The 17,681-nt window shown below is 47.9% G+C and overlaps 6 protein-coding genes across 6 annotated transcripts; 3 read left to right on the top strand and 3 right to left on the bottom strand.

The window, feature by feature from the left end:
• Positions 1-922: 922 nt before the first annotated feature.
• E1B28_000229 (uncharacterized protein) lies at positions 923-1,312 on the bottom strand (the record flags this gene model as incomplete). Its single annotated transcript, XM_043146037.1, has 2 exons — positions 923-1,058; positions 1,116-1,312. 2 exons carry the CDS (start codon positions 1,310-1,312, stop codon positions 923-925), a joined length of 333 nt encoding a protein of 110 aa, XP_043014737.1.
• An 860-nt stretch (positions 1,313-2,172) lies between these two features.
• Positions 2,173-2,553, bottom strand: E1B28_000228 (uncharacterized protein; the record flags this gene model as incomplete). The annotated part of the gene is made up of 1 exon (XM_043146036.1): positions 2,173-2,553. One exon carries the CDS (start codon positions 2,551-2,553, stop codon positions 2,173-2,175), a length of 381 nt encoding a protein of 126 aa, XP_043014736.1.
• A 446-nt stretch (positions 2,554-2,999) lies between these two features.
• Positions 3,000-5,681, bottom strand: E1B28_000227 (uncharacterized protein; the record flags this gene model as incomplete). Its single annotated transcript, XM_043146035.1, has 2 exons — positions 3,000-4,120; positions 4,181-5,681. The coding sequence occupies 2 exons, from the start codon at positions 5,679-5,681 to the stop codon at positions 3,000-3,002; spliced, it is 2,622 nt and encodes an 873-aa protein (XP_043014735.1).
• A 3,530-nt stretch (positions 5,682-9,211) lies between these two features.
• Positions 9,212-12,511, top strand: E1B28_000226 (uncharacterized protein). The gene is made up of 5 exons (XM_043146034.1): positions 9,212-9,815; positions 9,886-10,227; positions 10,279-10,527; positions 10,579-12,036; positions 12,103-12,511. The coding sequence occupies exons 3-5, from the start codon at positions 10,483-10,485 to the stop codon at positions 12,181-12,183; spliced, it is 1,584 nt and encodes a 527-aa protein (XP_043014734.1). The 5' UTR covers positions 9,212-9,815; positions 9,886-10,227; positions 10,279-10,482; the 3' UTR covers positions 12,184-12,511.
• A 71-nt stretch (positions 12,512-12,582) lies between these two features.
• E1B28_000225 (uncharacterized protein) lies at positions 12,583-14,275 on the top strand (the record flags this gene model as incomplete). Its single annotated transcript, XM_043146033.1, has 7 exons — positions 12,583-12,666; positions 12,737-12,818; positions 12,882-13,257; positions 13,309-13,397; positions 13,447-13,590; positions 13,642-13,793; positions 13,856-14,275. 7 exons carry the CDS (start codon positions 12,583-12,585, stop codon positions 14,195-14,197), a joined length of 1,269 nt encoding a protein of 422 aa, XP_043014733.1. The 3' UTR covers positions 14,198-14,275.
• Positions 14,276-14,357: 82 nt separating this feature from the next.
• On the top strand, positions 14,358-16,904 carry E1B28_000224 (uncharacterized protein). Its single transcript, XM_043146032.1, has 3 exons — positions 14,358-15,159; positions 15,213-16,121; positions 16,198-16,904. Exons 1-3 carry the CDS (start codon positions 14,370-14,372, stop codon positions 16,800-16,802), a joined length of 2,304 nt encoding a protein of 767 aa, XP_043014732.1. The 5' UTR covers positions 14,358-14,369; the 3' UTR covers positions 16,803-16,904.
• Positions 16,905-17,681: the final 777 nt, after the last annotated feature.

The raw sequence follows: 17,681 nt of genomic DNA, 5'->3' as shown, positions 1-17,681 counted from the left end.
CCAGTTCAGACTTCGGTGCGTTGGACTGAGCGTTGTCCACAAATTAGAGGCCATATCCTCAATTACCGCACGCTCAAGATATCAACCCACACGGTATGTATGATGGTCCAGGCATGACTGCACCAAGCCTTCATTCAGTGTAATTTTGCGACAAAGCCGTAAGACCAAGGCATAGATAATCAAAGATGAGGTGAAACTACTACTTACCCAGGCCCGACACCCCATTACAGCGCTTTCCATATTCATGCGGAAAAACACAATTTTGAAAATTTATGTGGTTCTATTTGTCCGCGACCGGCAGTAGCTTCGGCGAACTCACGGCGACCTCACAGGACCCATATTCCCACGAGTCTGATAGTTAGCATCTTCAGCTGTAGTGGCCTCGATTGGGCCTCGAACACTATTTCTTCATTAGATTATTGTGCCTCGCGTCGTACAAGTTGAATCAATTCAACAGAGTCAGCACCATTGCAAAGTGTGTAGTAAAGGAAGCCTCTTCTCAGTGCGAGGCCCTGTTTGATGTTTTTTGCCATGTTCGTTGACAACGAGCTCGGAAATGTGGTGGGAAATGCAATTTATTCACATTCAAATGAGGTAATGAGAATTTTGTACATTAAGGGAAAGGGAGAATAAATAACAATGGGGTATACAGAGCTGAGAGGAGTACGTCCTCACTGTGCGTTGTTGTATGTATTGCCGCGCTTTCGCCGAAGCTACTGCCGGCCGCGGACAAATAGAACCACATAAATTTTCAAAATTGTGTTTTTCCGCATGAATATGGAAAGCGCTGTAATATTCCTGGCTTGTACAGGTGCTTTGTATTTGTTCGGATGCACAACCGAGCGGAGCGGAGGATTGTACTGAAGTATGTAAGAAGGAACGGTGGCAATGGAATGAGTTCGAGACCGGAGCTTGAGCTCGCTCATACAACTTCGTCCATGATTGAATATTGACCGCTTGGTCGGATCGCATATCCGAGATGAGCGGTTGCGTGAAGGCAGACGAAGATTTCAACGGCTTGTGATATTTGTTCTTCAGATAGAATGAACATGGATCGGCTGGCACACCCCAGAACGAGTAAGTACTTAGTCCAACGTTCAATATTCAATACTCACACTAGATATATCTTCCCGGATAACTTTCCAAATGCGGACGGCGTGTACGGCGAAAGGAAGGACCCTGGGGTTGAATGTTGAATGAATTCCGCCGCCACGCTCCATCCTCCGACTAGACCGACCAGACCACACTTACTTCTCACACATGCCGAAGTCAATGTGGTGCCAATCGAGGCTGCATGGCGAAAATCCGCCATAATCTCGTTGGTTGAGATCCCTACAACGAAGCCTTCACCGACGTGGACAAGAGATATTAGAGTCACACACACTTACAAGTAGTTGATGTTCATGAAGAAACTGAAATCCCTGGAAATGCTTAGTTATTTCAAAGTAGATAAGCTTTAGTGGAAAATAAATGAACGCGACTTCAGTAAGCACCTGACGATTTGAAGATTCCACTGCTTCACCGACAGCAGCAAACCAAGCACATCCCTTTTCCTTTTCCACTCTTCTCCGGTTCCATTCGGGGAAAGTATCGATAGAGTATGGTGCTGAACCAGTAACCGCGGCGGCCAAAAAGAAAAAGGTTCGTATACAGTGATTCAATATAATCGCAGTCGGTGTCGATGAATGGGTCGAATGCGTTCGTGACAAGAGCGGCGTCTTTTCCAGTGCATACTATACATGCTCTTTTTCTCTCTCGTCGTATTGCGATAAGTATAGGACCAATGTCTCGTGTATACAACACGCCGTTTTGACTCTAAGAGACAGTTGTAGATAAATCATCAGAACAGGGAAGAGTTGACGAACATACTCAGCATCGATAGGAAACGAATTCCGGAAGATTCCTTAATATCCTTTGGCACGTAAGCTTCAGTGAAGGCCAAGATGCAAAGGTTGAAGTACATGTGCGATATCTTGAACTCGTGCACCAAGAGGGGATCTAGAAACGCAGCTGCACATCTTACTCTTGTCCGTTTTCACATCCTATCAGAAAGCCGCTGAGAGGATGGAATTGGACGGAGAAGAGGTGATTGTTGGAGGCATTAAGGGACCGTCAGTGCGTTTCCTTGTCGCCCGTACCAGAGGTCCATCAACGACACGTCGACAAAAGAAGTTAGGGGAGAGGACTTGAAGTTTGAAGCCTGAAGTGTTGTGTCCAGGTGTGCAATATGGCTTTCAAGAAAAGTGCAGCGAGTTTCTGTGTGGCCATCTCGAAAACGAGTTCTGCAGTTCGCAAAAACCATAACACGCAAAAGTCGCCTCGTAGATCGCGTAGGGCGAGAATCTTTGCGATCCCTTCGGAAATCGCAACGTCCATTTCAGGTAGTTGTTTGGAAAATGCCAGGTGGTAGAAGAGAATCCACAACTTGTACAATGCGCGTGTTTTGTTTCCACCGTAGATTGGACGAATATGAGGACGTGAGATCAAAGAAACACTAAAATCGATATGCGAGCACGAGACTGCGATGGAGAGGATCTCAGGTATCGTCGACATGAAAGAGGATTGAGATTGATACGAGGGACACGGTAGTGGCCATTGGGGAAAAGAGGAAGTGCGATAGTCACTGCACGTGGGAAACTCGAACGCGTCTTGTAGTCTGGAGATCGTCGCATTTGTATAAGTAACCGACCCCAGCAGGATATAACTAATTCATGTAAGTAATCAGGGTATCGTGTACTCTACCGAAGTATCAAGCATCTCTATTGTACAATTTAACAGCGTTCAGACAGAGATTTGCATATATAGCACTGAAAATGAATGAGCAAGGTAAACCGTATGCAATGATATGGATGCATCGTGCACGAAAAACAAATGAATGAAGGAGTGAAAGCGAGGTTGTTGTACAAGCGGGGAAAGTAAGTGACCGCGAAACTTCACGGTGATGTTGGATATTCAAAGAGAGAGAGAAAGAGAGAAATGATCTGCGAAGCTGCCCTTTCTTAATCGCTATCGGTGACCGAAAACCTAAGATTATCGGATTCGAGTCGATCTGTATAAATGTGCAACGTTCCTCCTGCTCGGGCGCTCTTCTGTAATAGACCCTCCCATATCTCTTCAGTACTTATTCGACCTTCATGAGGTGAAGAAGGTTTCGGAATGATGGAAGATGTAGATTTGCGACTAGGAGGCAGTGGAATGTCCTTCGGCGATGGATGTCGTCCATCATCATTCCGCACGTATCCGCTGTAGATGGGAACGAGAGGGGTAGTACGAGAGAGCGGTGAAGTTGGAGAATCAGAGGCAGTGGTGGGGCGTTGTGAGTTACGCATGGAGAATGGGGGAGCCAGGGCTCTTACAACACCGGCACTTGTGGCTGGCCTTCCTGGAGTGGATTTCTTGAATGCATTGATCGGTGAAACTGTTGAGAATTCGGGTATAGTAGGGGACGGGGAACCAAGATCCTCAGTTTGGGGAGTCTGGAGACGTCGTTGATAGGGAGGAATCGGGAGCTTTTTTCCCCCTTCGAGAATGGTAGAGTTGCTCTCATGATTTTGGAGTGCTGTTAGTTCAGCGGGAGAGAGAATGTATCGTGGTAAATCAGCCTTGATGTTCGGAGAAGTAGGGAGCGGAGGAGCTTCCCTCCCGTACGAACTTGTCGAGCTTCTCGTACTCCGAGGAGAACCAGAGTATCTTTCTGGAGAGGAAGAGCGAGTGGCCGTGCTAGGTCTGTTCGATGTTGTCGTGCTAGATCCAGACGAAATGGGTAGCACAGTCTGAGGAGTACCAGTGCTCGTCTGAGGGCGACGGTAAGCACTATTATCAGAGTTTGCTCTCCGATCCCGCACTTTACGAATCGGATTTCCGGGAACATTAGCCACGGTTGGTTTAGATGCGGATCCTGTCTTTATCATCGAAACTACTCCTTGAGGCAAGGCAGGCACTGGAGGTGGGCAAGTATTAGGGTCGGATCTGGCGAAGTTTTTCGAACGGTTTTGATTCTGGTCTCGTAGGGCACCCGTAGAGAGACGTCTTATTATGCTCCGGAACCCGACCTTGCTCTCTGGACTCCCAGTACTACCAGGGCTAGATGTAGACGTCGACGGCGGGCCAGGAGGCGAGGCTGGTTTTATGCACCATTCAATAAAAAAACTGCTGAAGTCAAACCTGGGAAAATCCTTACCTGAATGGAGCTTCGGTGATCCCGCCGCATCTACACTTTCACCACCAGGTCGATGTGAAGGAACTCGAGGTGTCGTTGCGTAAGGCCTCTCGATCGACAGCCGAAGAGCAGTATAGGCACCTTTATCAGGGGTTGCAGGTGAAGTTGCTCGGCGTCCCGAAAACCGTTTTTCATGCAGACTGGGGTGTCCACCAAACTCTGGGTCAAAGCTTTCGTGTTTGCTACCTTTCAGTCCATTCCATTTCAGACTCAGTTTCCGACCCAAGGTCTTCCCAAACCCATGAGGGTCTTTTGAAGGTTTTGAGGCTCCAACACTAACGCTCGCAGTCCGATGTCGTCCTTTGGAATAACTGGCTTGAGACAGACCGCCAACTGCAGGTCCCGACGAGCCGTGCTCTTCCCCCTCGTCTTCGCCGCCGGCAGGCACCGCACGCCCAAAGGTTGAACCAACAACGGTGTAATAAGGGGTTGGAGGAGTAATTTCTGGGACCAGCGATGCCGGTGATCGTCCGTGCGATGGTTGGATAGGGGTGACAATTCCACCTTGCACCATTCTTATCTGTTCTCTACCACGCTCCAACTCTTCTCTCGCCATTTCTTTTTCATCGCTCAACCGGCGAGCCTCTATTGCTTTCCTTTCCGCTTCCTCAAAGCTTCTTTCAATTGACCTTTCAATTTCCATCTGGTTTTTATAAGCCAACATGACTTCTTCCGCCGGCGTCATATTCACAGAACTGTGCTTGCCCTCCTGTGTGCTAACACGACTTCTTGAGGAGTTTCGTGAGCTACCTCGTGAGGGAGACGGTGAAAAGGAATTGGATTTCGAGCTTCTGTTGGGTGGTCGGAGGGTGCTAATTTGAGAGTGTGAAAACGAATGCGGCGAAGTAGGATTTGCCGATGATGGGGACAAAAATGAAGAAGAAAACGGGGATGACAGGGAAGCCAAGCCTGATGCAAATATCGGCGGTTTAAAGTCGGAGGATATTGGAGAGGTAGGACGATTGAGGGAGGGTTTGCGTCGAAGAACACCACGATACTTCTTATCCTTCTCCTTTCCCTTTCCGTTGCCCGAGCTGACGTTCTCGCCATCCGATACATACTTCCTTGTCAATGACGGCGATCGACTGAAGAACCCGAGACGTTTCGGAGAGGTCAAACCTTCTGTCGAGCTTTCAGCGTCCACATTCCAAGGAGGAACCCAATTTGAGTAACGCATTCCACCAGTGTCAGAGACAGAATGATGTCCTCTTCCTAACGACTTCAACGAACCCAGAGCACGTGAAGTTGTTTCTTCGCTGACTGTTCTTCGTTTCGGTTGGGTTGAGATGTCAGCACCTCCCTCCCTTTGTGCACTAGGCGAATAGCCTCCGGATTCGCTCGGGCCGGCTAAAGTCGGGATAACGGCGGGTTTGGAAAGGAGTTGCTTCATGTTATCGTAGGGCATCTTCCGCGGAAGGTGATCTTGCTGGCGATGGTGATACTTCGGCGACACAGAACACATTGTCGACTCCGGGAATGGGTAGTGCGCAGAGTGTGAAAAACTAGTACGTGGCGACCGATAATGGTGAGTCCTTGAAACGTCTTCTTGGTGTTCTGCAGCACTTCTGGCTGACGCCATCGATGATTAGAGCGTCGTATCCCCAAACCAACGCTCAGAAAAGACTGGCTTTCCGATTCAGCTCTGTGCGTCGTCGAGGAGGAGTGGACGAAAGTTGAACTTGTCGTACGGTTTTCCCTTCCACGTGACCGAAAATAACCCTCGAATCGTCTTTAAGTTTTGTTGGGTGCAGTGAAGAAAACGGCGAAGGGCTTACTGTGACGAGACTTTCCAGGTGAAATAAAGAGCAAGTCAGAGTGAGTGTAGAAAAACAAAATGTCCACGAGTGCCGGCAGACCAGGGTCATGCATTCCATACGATACGCCGCTTAGCAACGGCGCCTGTCCTTCGCGACTCTGGTAATTTTTTTTTTCATATTTGTTCCGGACCCGGAGGCTTTTTCAGATGCTTGTCCGACCCTGGTTCCTGAATGTTTTCCACAGGCTACATGGTACACAATTATCTGAAGATCCCGGGATTGGCTACAATGATTCACAACGTCTATTGAACGAAAAATGACTGTGAAATAAATAACCTTCTCACTGTGAGTGGGGATATTTGGTGCGTGTCGAACTTGTTCTTTCGGCAGGCGAAAACGGTGTAACCTACCGGTAACCGTAAGGAGTGAGATTTGAACGTTGAACAACGAAGGACTCCACCGTGTACGTATTTACTCACTTGTGGAAACTGCGTCATAAGCTAACTGACGGTTCAAAAATATCGCGAATCACTGACCTTGGCTACAATCGTTATCCACATAAGTGGTCCTTCCCGATCGTAGCTTTAGCATATGACCATCTACTAAAAAGTTGCGTTGTAGTGTGCACACGCAGCGGGCAGTAAACGGGAACACTGGAAGTGTGGTGCTGAGAGACGGGAAGAGTAACTAACCAGATGACCTACGTGGCCTGCCTGCTTTGCATACTTACATGGAAGAAACGAGGTTCGATTGAGATGAATATTTTCCTTGCTGGGATCTACAAAGGTTCAATATTATTAAATCAATATCGAGTGACCTCTGTCCGTAATCGTGTTCATTCGATCTGTGTAGAACTATGCAGACCGTAATACGTCCCGATATGACGAACCATCGATGAAGGGGGTCTCGGTGATTGGAATTCTGTCCAAAATTCACGACCCCACTGTATGTGATTTCCTTCGATGTCCCATCTGATACGACTTGGCAGCTTCGAATCCTCAGCCTTCGATCACAGAATGTTAACAAGCGCGACCTTGCAGATTTTCGCGGTGACATACTGATGTTCGTTCAACGTTCAATACTCGGAAGATCGCCAAGTTGTTAATTGTAGTAGGATGTATGTAGCCCCAGCAAGTCCATCAAAGTTCATTATGATTTAGGTCACTGGGAATGTTGAAGGGGTCCGTGGGCAGCGACCATGATGGTGGGAAGAAAAGGAGAGTGACTGGTGCCGTGGAAACTTGGTGGGAACGTTCTCTACGTCAGCCTCGGAACCTGCCAGAGTGTCTATTGAGCCATAACGCCCAATGCTTTCTGGTGCGTGAATCAGTCTCTAGCACAGATTCAATTTTTCAATCAGATGCACTGCAGAAAACTGCTCAGTAGGCAAATCTGTAGAGAAATTCAGACCGACTGGCTTCATTGCGAGCGAAGCGAGCAATCCTTATCAACGGGCGAGGGCCCGGTCAACTTTTGTTTGTGATTGTTTGTCGTTTCCGTTTTGTCGCGCGACCTGCTTGCTCGTCGCCTTTGGCGATGAGCAGCCCTTTCGTACTCTATTCTACCTTTCCCAAACCTCGAAAATCAACAGAGAAGAAATATTATTACCCATTTATCAAGTTTGTTGACAGAAATTGATACTTTTTCACCGCTTTTACGACGTGTTTTTTTTTCACTGCCAGTAAGATAAGAGAAATGTAGACAAGCAGTTAGAGGCACAACATGCAGGTGAGTTGCTACACGTATATATGGTTTCAAACATGTCTAAAAACAACTTCTAGGTCTTCACTGGTGTACCAGCTGCTCAAAGCAAGTAAATCGCGAAGACTGCACAGATCAGCAAGGTCAACTCTTCACGACATGTAATGACTGCCGGACGCGTCTGCGACGCGTCACCATTGACGACGTGCCTGATGAGGACGAGCCTCCGCCAAGCGACGAATCCGAAGGGGTGGATGACCAGTATCTTGGCGATGGCAGCGACATGATGGAAGTCAATCTACTGGAAGATGTGATGGTCAGTGGTCACCGAGGCCGAGAAAAGATTTATTCAGAATTTTGTGAAGGCTGACAAGGACCTGAAGCTACAGACTTGTGGTGTTTGTCGAGAGATTCGTTGGAACATGAAGCTGACTCTGTCGCCTGCCAGTGATGTAGCAAGGATAAAGGAGACGTGAAAAAGTGGAGTACCGAGAATAATGTCCATCCAGGTGATTCCCGGGTCAGTTGAATATCTTATCAGTGATGCTCACTCAATGGCCGCCTATAGCTGATATCCCGCAAGCACTGAAGGGCCTTACCGAGCTCGAGGAGATGGTGGCAGTCATGTCTGTTCGCCCTCTGGGTTTCAGTACAAATACAAAGACCATGTCTGCAGCTTTGTTCACAATATATGCACACCTTCCCCGTGTTCCCGAAGAATGCGAGACCGACAACTTGTCCTTCGACGTCGAAGGACAATCGCGTCGTGACGCACGTCCTGGTGATGGCCATGGCACTGCATACTGTAACTGTCAACTGTCTATATAGTGACATTCGAAGATGAGAAATGAAAAAGAATTAGAATACATGGCGACAACGATAAAGTTTTTGCTTTCTATCGTTACTAGGATTCGAAGCGAGCTACCGGGCCGCGTGCGGTGCATATTTCGCAAGAGAAGAAGAAAATAAAATGATGGGGTGCAGGGGCAAAGCCCCGCCTAGCTGGGTGAAGGGCAGGAACACATCCGAGCGCAGCGAGCGTTCGTGTGTAAGCCCGGAACCCTAGCTAGTACATTACACCGTGAATGAGCGTTGTTCACTAGAATGCGTGGATAGACCGGGTTTACGTTTCCGGGAAAGAGTTTCGTTCGCTGTCGTGACGGGAAAATGAAATAGAAATTCAGGAGGAGCGAAAAATAGTGAGTATCCAAGTCGTTCTCGTTAATGTAACCCAAGGAAGGCACTCGTGTCTTTTAAGTAGGTCGCAAAAGTGCAATTAGCAGAGGGAAGAGCGTTCTCAGCACCATATACCTGCTAGTCCTCAGGTTCGCATTCACTGAATTCATATGGTCGTAAATGGGTTCTCGAACGGGACAAAATTCAAGCATAAATTCCCTTCTCATCGACAACTAGACGCCACCACGCTCCGCGACGTCTATATGCGTTAACAATCCCGCATCAATCACACGCGCCCCAAGGCTGCGAGCGCGATCGGACACGGATTCGACGCAACTTCGGGTGACAGTTATGTTCTCGAAAAGCATACCTGTGTACAGATGTCTCGACCGGCCTCGAGGAGGCGGCTCGGCAAATCTCAATCATTACAAGGCTATTATCAAGAATTTACTTCCCTCCTGGACCCCGTAGACGGTATGCTGACTGCCTTGGCAACTTGAACGGTGAGCTTCCGGTTGATCGTGATAGCAACAGAGCTAAGAAATCACTAGTAGAAACTCATCCTCTAGTTTCTGGCCTCGAAAAGTTGCAAAGTCGAGTTGATTTGACTTGGAATCACGATCTTCAAGTTCTGTTGCTTTCCCATTCCGGGTACATCGGTAATTTTACTAAGGGGAAAAAAAACCAACGAACAACTGACTCTGCTGTGCCTGCCACAATTTTAGGAGGACATGGGCCATCATTCATTTCCACCGCTCAAATGGAGTGAGCGGGACAATCTTATGGCATTATGGTTATATCTATCATCTATCATGATGTGCTTGCCGCTGAGAAAGTTCTGATATCTTCGCTTGAACTTCATTCTCTTCAGCATCGTCAGCTGGCTTCATACCACTGAAATCAAGCAAATTTCGTGCGATATCCTTTGCTTCGTGTCTCAACACTTTGAGGGTATGTAGTATGTAAGTTTACTTTTTGACGCGTCCTCTGGCTTGTTCACTCATTAATCGACGCGTTTTTTTATACGTGCAGGGAACTCCGGGATCGATCGGAATCGATAAACTGCTGTTAACCCTCTCCCGTCGGAATCATTTTACACGACGCCCTCCATCTACGAAGTCTGCTTTACGTAGTGAAAAGAGCCGAATGACCTTTTGCAATATTCGGTTGACTTCCCGCATTGTTTAGAAAAATCGTTCAAACACGCAACCGAGTTTTTCTTCTAGGTATCTTCCATCAACAACATACCCTCTCCTCACAAAAAATTTGACGTCTTGGCGGAGCCACATTGGAGCTCGCACTAGACATTCGTCATGGTGATTTCCAGATGGTGGACACTATCCAGCAATTCGAATTTCGTTTCTTTGGTGCAAGGTGGGTAACTCGGTAGGCTTTCGGGGATATGTTCTGAAAATCTTTATCAAGGAATGGCTGTGAAACACGTATACATCACTACCGTGATGTGTGATTCAATTCACCTACAACGATTCAATTAAACCCAGGAGGCTCAATTCCTTCAACCACGGCGGCGGGGTCAATCAATTGATTTCAACAGCTGGGAATTCCAGCACATCCTCGGGCTGTATAAAGCCAGGCAGTTTGAGACTTAGAACCTCCCCCCCCTACGCCATGTTGAGATATGTTGGTTATTCCCGAGCGATCGACGCTCCCGAGGTGAGTTCAATTCTGGAGATATGGATCATTATTCTTAGAGACACGCTTCAGATTTCGGGACAAGAATTTGTAAAGTCCGTGCGGCTTCCACAAGAGATTATTGACATGATCGCAAACGAAGTCGACCTTCCTTCCGCCTACCAGTGTGCACTGGTCGCTAGCTGCTTCGTTCACCCAGTTCGTCGTCGTATATTCCATTCCATAAGGCTCAGCGAGTCAGAGTGTCACCATGTCGTCTCAGGTGGCATTAGCGGTTGTCTAGCCGATTTCTTAGGACTTCCAAGGAAGGCTGACATACGTCCAGCCCCGAGTAGATCTTTACGGCTGGTCGAGATATTGGATTCTGCACCGGAGTTAGGAGCGCTTGTGAAGGAGCTCACTATCGAGGGAAACTCTTCCAAGGACGCCCTATGTCCAATTTCATCCTGGTACTGCCACCGTCAAGCCCCCCTTCCAACCATCCTTTCCCGCCTTCCCAACCTGGAGCAACTTTCCCTCCTGTTTCCATCCACCCGCCCTCTGTTCTTCCGCTGTTTACCTATCGACTCGGCGGTAGCAATTGTCCAAGCCGCTCAATCGCCTAATCTACGGAGGATTGTGCTAGAGAATGTTCTTTTCGATAACAAGACAGTCCAGCTGGGCGATCTTTTCGAGTTCATATCTGTTTGCGCCAGTGGTGGATGCCTATCAGAAATATCCATATCTGACCACTTCACCAGTGGTACAACTCGCCATCTGCTGGGGCCCAGTCTTGGGGCTCCTTTTCCTTTCACCGACGTCGATGCGGGAGGGTTTGATTGGTGTCTAAAAGATCTAATCAATGCCACTGATATCAAGCCCGCCCATAATACTACAATATCGTTGTCTTCGCTTTCAATCTACGGAACAGACTATCTTACGAGAACAGTTCTTGATTGGGCGGTCGGGGTAGACTCGCCCGTTTCACTCGATTCACTTCAATCCCTAGCTCTGGGTGGGGTCAGCCGCAGTTCCGTTCTATATGCCTCACAAGTGATTCAAAGTTGCAGTAAGACACTTGAACGCCTTGCTTTTTCCCAGGAAGCCAGCTACTTCTCGCCATGCCCCTCCATGTCCCCTCCCTTGACTTCGGAATTACTCCATGTCAAAGACCTTCGTTTCGTTGACAACTGCTGGGACGAACGTCTGTCGTCGCCGACTTTGTATCAGTGGTGCGCGATCCTCGAAAGTTCAGCTCCCCAACATCTGACGACATTCACGGCCGATATTCACTGGCACCTCGACTCTATCGAACGTGGAGATAGATTTCGGTCTGTCTCATGGCACAGGCTGGAGTCAGCACTCTCTAGAGTTTCACCTCGGGCCAAACTGTGTGTCAATGTTGCTATAACTGTATCTGATTCCGATGCACAGTCGATAACACGGTGGAAGAAAGTGTTGGGACCTGATTCTGGCACGCTCCTTGCCGAATGTTTTCCGAAATCACATCGAAAAGGTGATGGGTTCGCGTTCGCCGTGACCGTCAGTGTTGTGAGTTTCCATTCGTCCTTTTTTTTTGCCAAGGTGCGAACTCATTATCTATCTTTCCCTCCTCAGGCTAGTACACCTTCCAGGTTACGACGACCTGCCTTCGGCTACGAATATACCCCGGCTCAAGGATGGGCTCAACTACAATGATAACCACAACCCGTTCTCTTATTTGATTTTCTTAAACAATGCAGTCACAACCGCACGGAGATTCGGAGGTGTATTTTGGACAAAATAATGTCATGCGTGTTCGGTTATACGGAGACCTTATCGAAGCCTTGGCATCTAGTCGTATGACCTCATCAAGTGAGTTTGAAGAATAGATGGTGTCTCTTTCTCATCTTCATTCCACATGTAAGTAGTAATAGAAGGTTTTGCTTAGAATTGAACTTGATCCATTCTTAGCAACATACATCATGATCCCGCAAGCGCCTTACATTGTGAACATGCTAAAATATCTACAGCTCATGGCAACCCGGCAGAACCGAGCGTGATTTGGATCGTATAAAATCACTCGAGAAAGCAGAGTGTGTCGAAGGTTCCGCAATCATGCTCAGGTTCACGGTCTTATTTGGATTCTTGAGCGCAAGTGCGGCTATGGTCAATGCCCAGACCGTTGTGGCTCATTACATGGTTAGAAATCCTCTACATTATCGTACACGTCCTTAACGTGAACAGCAAGTATTGATGAACATATCATTAGGCCCAAAACGCGTTTTCGTACGTTCAGTCCGATTGGGCTGCTGATATCAAGGCTGCGCAAGCGATAGGGATCGATGGATTTGGTAAATGAACACATTCGTCTTTGGGACCTCCGAGTTCGTTCTGAACTATAGTTTTCTTAACAGCTCTTAACGTCGCAGTCGATGATTATGAAGTCGGTAAAATGCCGGATGCATTTCGGGCGGCTGAAGCGGCTAATTTCAAACTGTTCTTCTCCTTCGATATGAACTATGACTGGAATAAAGACAATATGGTATCTTTGGTCAAGACATATGCTGGAAGCAACGCCATGTTCAGGTGGAAGGGGAACGTCTTGGTTAGCACGTTCAATGGAGGGAATAAGGGTAACGATTGGTGGCTCAGTTTCAAGTCGGATCTGAATGGTCAAGGTGTCCCTGTGTCGTTCGCACCCGCGTTTATTGACTATAGAGACCCTGGTAAAGCTTCGCAGCTTACATCGGTCTTCACGTCTGTTGATGGATTCTTCAATTGGTGGTCATGGTACGTTTAATCAAGCACGTTTTTCTTGAATTTAACATGGAAATCGTACAGGCCTGAAGATCGTCCCGAGGACCTTACCACTGCTACCGATCTGGCTTATAAACAGGCGATTTCTCCGAGGGGTGGTCCATACATTATGTGTAAGTGGGCTGCGATTTCACACGAAAATTCGTGTTGAGTTGAATGCAGCTGTGTCGCCTTGGCAATTCAAAGAATTGGGCGGCACCCAAGACTGGGTTGAACAAAGTGATAAACTGTGGAAGTACCGCTGGGAACAAGCCATCAACGACGTTAAGCCTGACATCGTGGAGATTATTACATGGAACGATTATGGTCAGTCTTCCCTACTAGCTGAATCAGACGCGACGCGAACCTTGCCACCAGGTGAAAGTCATTACATCGCAGATATCAACCCCAAAGTGAACCTTGGGGATCTTGCTCCCAACTACGTATTGGGATTTGACCACGGAGCCTGGAGGACAGTCGCTCAATACTACATATCCTGGTTCAAATCCGGACGCCAACCCACAATCACCGTGAGTGTCGTTTTCCACTCTTTTACTTGATAGCTGGATCCCAATCACCAGTTTGGGTATAGGAAGATAAGGTAGTTTTCTGGTACCGTGCCCACCCCAAAAATGCGGTGTGCGCAGAGGGCGACAGACCTCGGAATGCCGATTATCCAGCGGACGCGGTTATGGCATTTTCGATGCTCACTTCACCTGCCACAATTCAGATTGACATTGGCGGGAGTCATACACAGTTCGATGCCTCTGCAGGTGTTGCTATCGGGATGGCATCTTTCCCTTCTCAGGATAATGTCACTCCGTCTTTCAAGATCGTTCGGAATGGAGTTACAGTCAAGAGTGGGAGTGGCGCGAAAGCGATCACGAACAGCTGCCCGTACTACAACTTCAATCCTACTGTTGGGTCTATTTAGGCGGTAGAGTTCGACTGAAAGATCAAAACTGTGATTATAGGCTACATGGTTTATAAGATACAACTGAGGTGTGAATACGCTTCTAGTGCAATGTCCATCTTTATACGAAAAGTAGGGAGGGTGGTGTGACCTGAAATTGTGACCGTGACCCAACATCCTACTTAATCTTCCCATGATGGGCCCCGCCACGCCGACCCGCTCAATATCAATATCCGGCTCGGGTTCGGTTGATGGCCCTCCCGTTACACCGCCTTGTGTTGCCGACTTCGACAATGTTCCTGGTCCACACTCTCCTCCTCCCAGACGGACGACACCTGAACAGGACGATGGCTCTAGTGCAGCAGCTATAAGCTCGACACTATACGGATTCGGCACAGCGGACCACGACGCGGAGAAGGAGAAAAATGCAACTCGCTCGAAAATGGCGCCGTTTTCGAAACACGACATGGCTGAGGAGAGTCGGCATCGCCTCACAGTGGAAGAATTTTTGTCAAATGTCTTCCATGATCCCGGTGACGAAGGTGATAAATCGAGGCTTATGGCAATTGCAGAAAGCGAACCCTTCATTGCCAAATTAGAGGCTTACTGTAAAAAAGTCGACGATGAATTAGCCCGCTATCCGCTCTATGTGGATCTTGTCAATACTGCGATCTCCGCGATGGAAACCCAGGGATTGACACAGAACGAGTTGGGATTCATGGCCTGCGTGAACCATCCTGTACCGGTCAGAGGTTCACGCAGCAAACATATACCTGACGCGGATGGTGTCCTGTCCAAGGCCCTACGTCTTCGGATGGTGGAGGGGAAGAGAAAGACGAAGGAAATGCGGGAAATGCTCAGTATGACCTCGACTTACGCCAGTTCGGCGCCGTTGATTCCCTTCATGTGGGCCGATCTGATCACGTTTATCGAGTTCAAATTGGTGTCGAAAGAGTTGACAGGGCCGGCTGCTGAGAAGAAGGGTGCGTTTACTGCAAATAACCCTCGAAGTTGGCTTGCTAACCCTGTTGTTCAGGTCCTTCTCCGTCACCACGCAATAAGAACAGTACTCAGAGGATTTCCTCAACTTCCAGTGCTATCTCCTCCTACGTCAGTTCTGCCAATGCAAGTACATCGTCAGGCAAACATCAACGCTCCAGTGTCGAAGACGACGATTCCCAGCCAAACAAGAAACAAAAGGTCGAGGACCCCGTCATACAATGTGCCGACTACGCCATGAACATGTTCAACCGAGGTGGCATTCGTTTGCACGTCATCGGCACCCTCATAACTGATGACAAGATCGAGTTGTTTTTGTACACTCGCTCAGGCACTGCCTCTGCATCTTTCTCGTTCATCAACCAGCCTATCCTTTTCCTCCGTGTTCTCCTTGCCTGTTCGCGGATGTCCCTCTCACAGTGGGGCTTCTTTAAGACGCTCATACCATGCACACTGAGCAAAACGCTACCACCGCTGCAAAAGGCGCTGAAACCGGATCGTAAAATGTTCTCTGGACAGAAGTTTGAGGTTGATGGGACGTCTTTTGAGGTGGGGGATGTCGAAATGTTTCCCCGTGGATTGATCGGTCAAGGGACATGGGGCTTGCTGGTGAAAGCAATTAGTGGCAAATTGGTTGATGAGAACTCCGTTAGCCCCGGCGAAGAACTCTTCATGAAGCTCTCTTGCATTGCCTCTACACGATACAAAGAGTGTGACTACATTAAGGACGCTACGAAGTTGGCTTGCGGCGAACATGCGTGGGTTTTGAACCATCTCCCAAACGTGCTGGCATCGGGCGAGTTTCCGCTCGAGATTTCGTTTGAGGAGCTTTTTGGTGATAAGCTGGAACGTAGGGATCTCCGTTACGAGATCATGGAGAAGTTGTACCCCATTACGGAGCTCAAGGGGAAACCATTTGCAAAGGCGTTCAGGGATATCATCCGCTGTAAGCATATCTCTATTCCTCTTCCACGACTTCTCTTCTTTGTTCCTGATTTCGATTCTTTGCATTCCTTTGACAGGTCACCAATGGCTGGTCAACTTTCCGAAAATCATGCATCGCGATGTCAGCCTAAACAATGTGATGTATCGAAAAAAGGACGGCAGGGAATATGGCGTCCTCAACGACTATGACCTTGCTTGTCACGTCTCCAGATCCGGAGAACCAACTTCTTCCCAGCGAACTGGGACGAAGCCCTTTATTGCTCTGGAGCTATTGGATGGGGCTCCGCTCAATATCAATCAACCTCATTATGTTAGGTTCGACTTGGAATCGTTCTTGTATGTTTTGGCTTGGATTGTTTGCCGTTTTGAAGACGGGAACGAGATTCAAGATGCCCCCTTTGATGAATGGATGCAGGGCACTTGGGAACAGGTTTATAATGTCAAAACCGCTTGGTTGCAGAAGCCCACGTGTTCCTTGACCAAGTCGTATAAAGAGTTATTTGGTGTTCTTTTGGAGCTCAAGGCACACACACAAAAGGGCCACCATCTGCTCACATACCATCATATGGCACTCGTAGGCTCACATTTGGGTTGGCCAACCCATGCACTCGACCTTGCGACTTTGGATAAGAACATCACGTATAGCAGGTTCATCTCGGCTTTCGATCGAATTCTGGACTAGGTTTCTCCTTACCATACATGGGTTGTACATTCTTGAGGAACTGAAAATCATGCATCGCAATGTAACAGTTGTTTTTGAACCACTTGGACTCCTTGGATCACCTGCTTTTCAATTGTACCCTGATTACAGTACATGTGAGTATCTGGAACATGAGAACACACTAAAAGAACATCATATCAAAATCTCGTGGGCACTGTGAGTGGACCAATGGCAATGTGTCGAAAACAAGTCAAATTCTGCGAACTTCAGGGTCCCCGCTTCGAGGGTAAAAGACGCACCGTCGCCAGTGATAGTACTCGCGAATGCAAGGGAAGAACCGGCGATAGAGGCACTGAGGCCTCGATTCCATACGGCAACGACAGCCATTGCCCCCGCGATGCCACTGGATAGCAAGTTAGAATAGATGAATAGAATTGACGCTCGGGACTCGCATTTTGTCCTCGCGGCTTCGATCATTTCTCTCATCACAAAAAACCGGGGAATAGTATATGTCACTACACGTGTTGTCATCATGTGCCAGGATGCCGACACTAGATACTGGAATATCCTTCATTATCTTTTGCTCGCCAGATTACCAGATTAATATACGTCTGTATCATCTGATTAGCATTGATACTCCAAATTGTCAATTCTTGAATGATCTCCATCAAGAAATATGCGGAGCTCATTCCCTGCCGGATTTCTGACATCATTATCATGGCCTGTATAACTCCGCCGTAATTTCCTTGTTTGGTTATCATTAGGGTAACAAGGTATCTGTGAGACATATTTGTGGATGATCATCTTGGAATCAGATAATATTTATTACCATCACCTGTAGAGTAGTAGATAGGTGTATTCTAATCGTGGGACCTTCTGTACATAGTAGGTAGGGCGTGC

The sequence above is a fragment of the Marasmius oreades genome, chromosome 1 (assembly GCF_018924745.1).
Source record: "Marasmius oreades isolate 03SP1 chromosome 1, whole genome shotgun sequence".
NCBI lineage: Eukaryota > Fungi > Basidiomycota > Agaricomycetes > Agaricales > Marasmiaceae > Marasmius > Marasmius oreades.
The sequence above is the reverse complement of the archived record's forward strand: the minus strand, read 5'-3'. Positions and strand labels throughout refer to the sequence as shown.

Bases quoted from the DNA above. Each gene is read 5' to 3' on its own strand.
- E1B28_000226 (XM_043146034.1), top strand. From the start codon at position 10,483: ATGTTGAGATATGTTGGTTATTCCCGAGCGATCGACGCTCCCGAG. The intron at 10,528-10,578 runs GTGAGTTCAATT...GACACGCTTCAG, and splicing joins GAGCGATCGACGCTCCCGAG to ATTTCGGGACAAGAATTTGT. The intron at 12,037-12,102 runs GTGAGTTTCCAT...TTCCCTCCTCAG, and splicing joins TCGCCGTGACCGTCAGTGTT to GCTAGTACACCTTCCAGGTT.
- E1B28_000224 (XM_043146032.1), top strand. From the start codon at position 14,370: ATGATGGGCCCCGCCACGCCGACCCGCTCAATATCAATATCCGGCTCG. The intron at 15,160-15,212 runs GTGCGTTTACTG...CCTGTTGTTCAG, and splicing joins GCCGGCTGCTGAGAAGAAGG to GTCCTTCTCCGTCACCACGC. The intron at 16,122-16,197 runs GTAAGCATATCT...TTCCTTTGACAG, and splicing joins GTTCAGGGATATCATCCGCT to GTCACCAATGGCTGGTCAAC.